The following is a 545-nucleotide window of genomic DNA, read 5'->3' on the forward strand; positions in this document are numbered from 1 at the left end:
TATACACACACACACACACACACACACACACACACAGTATATATACATATATATATATAGCATCTCAGTAAATTGTCAGTATATATTTTATATATTAATAATTTTATTATTTACTTTTCTTTTAAGTAATAATTTTTTTTAGTTAACTATAATAACCCTACTCAGTACTGTAGAAAGGATAATATTGCTACTTTTGATAAGACTATACTATACTTGGTTGACTGTACTGATTCCCCAGGTTGACCAGCACTAACCAGAAATTCAAGCTGGTCTGTTCATTAGTGAACTAAAGTTCTGCTTTGAATTATGGTGTCTAATTTGACTCTGTTTTATGTAGACGATCAATGCCATGGAGTCAAAGATGACCAGTCTGGAGCAGAGGATCACAGAGCTGTCCGAGGCCAACAAACTGGCAGCCAACAGCAGCATTTACACGCAGAAAAACATGTGAGTTTACATGCATGAACATACAGACCTGAGCTGATTCAGTGATGGATGGAAATCATTTGCAGTAGCCTACAATTAGACTAACACACTATATTACT

General features: G+C 34.9%; 1 protein-coding gene across 1 annotated transcript in view; it reads left to right on the top strand.

Annotated features, from left to right (window-relative positions):
* LOC107579662 (citron Rho-interacting kinase-like) overlaps positions 1-447 on the top strand; it is a gene marked incomplete at its 3' end in the record, with an annotated part of 3,169 nt that extends 2,722 nt beyond the window's left edge. The window contains exon 4 of the mRNA XM_016265463.1: positions 338-447. Within this exon, the coding sequence (XP_016120949.1) occupies positions 338-447 (110 nt within the window). The remainder of the gene's footprint in view (positions 1-337) is intronic.
* Positions 448-545: the final 98 nt, after the last annotated feature.

Source organism: Sinocyclocheilus grahami, unplaced genomic scaffold (genome assembly GCF_001515645.1).
Source record: "Sinocyclocheilus grahami isolate Dianchi unplaced genomic scaffold, SAMN03320097.WGS_v1.1 scaffold18985.1, whole genome shotgun sequence".
Lineage (NCBI taxonomy): Eukaryota > Metazoa > Chordata > Actinopteri > Cypriniformes > Cyprinidae > Sinocyclocheilus > Sinocyclocheilus grahami.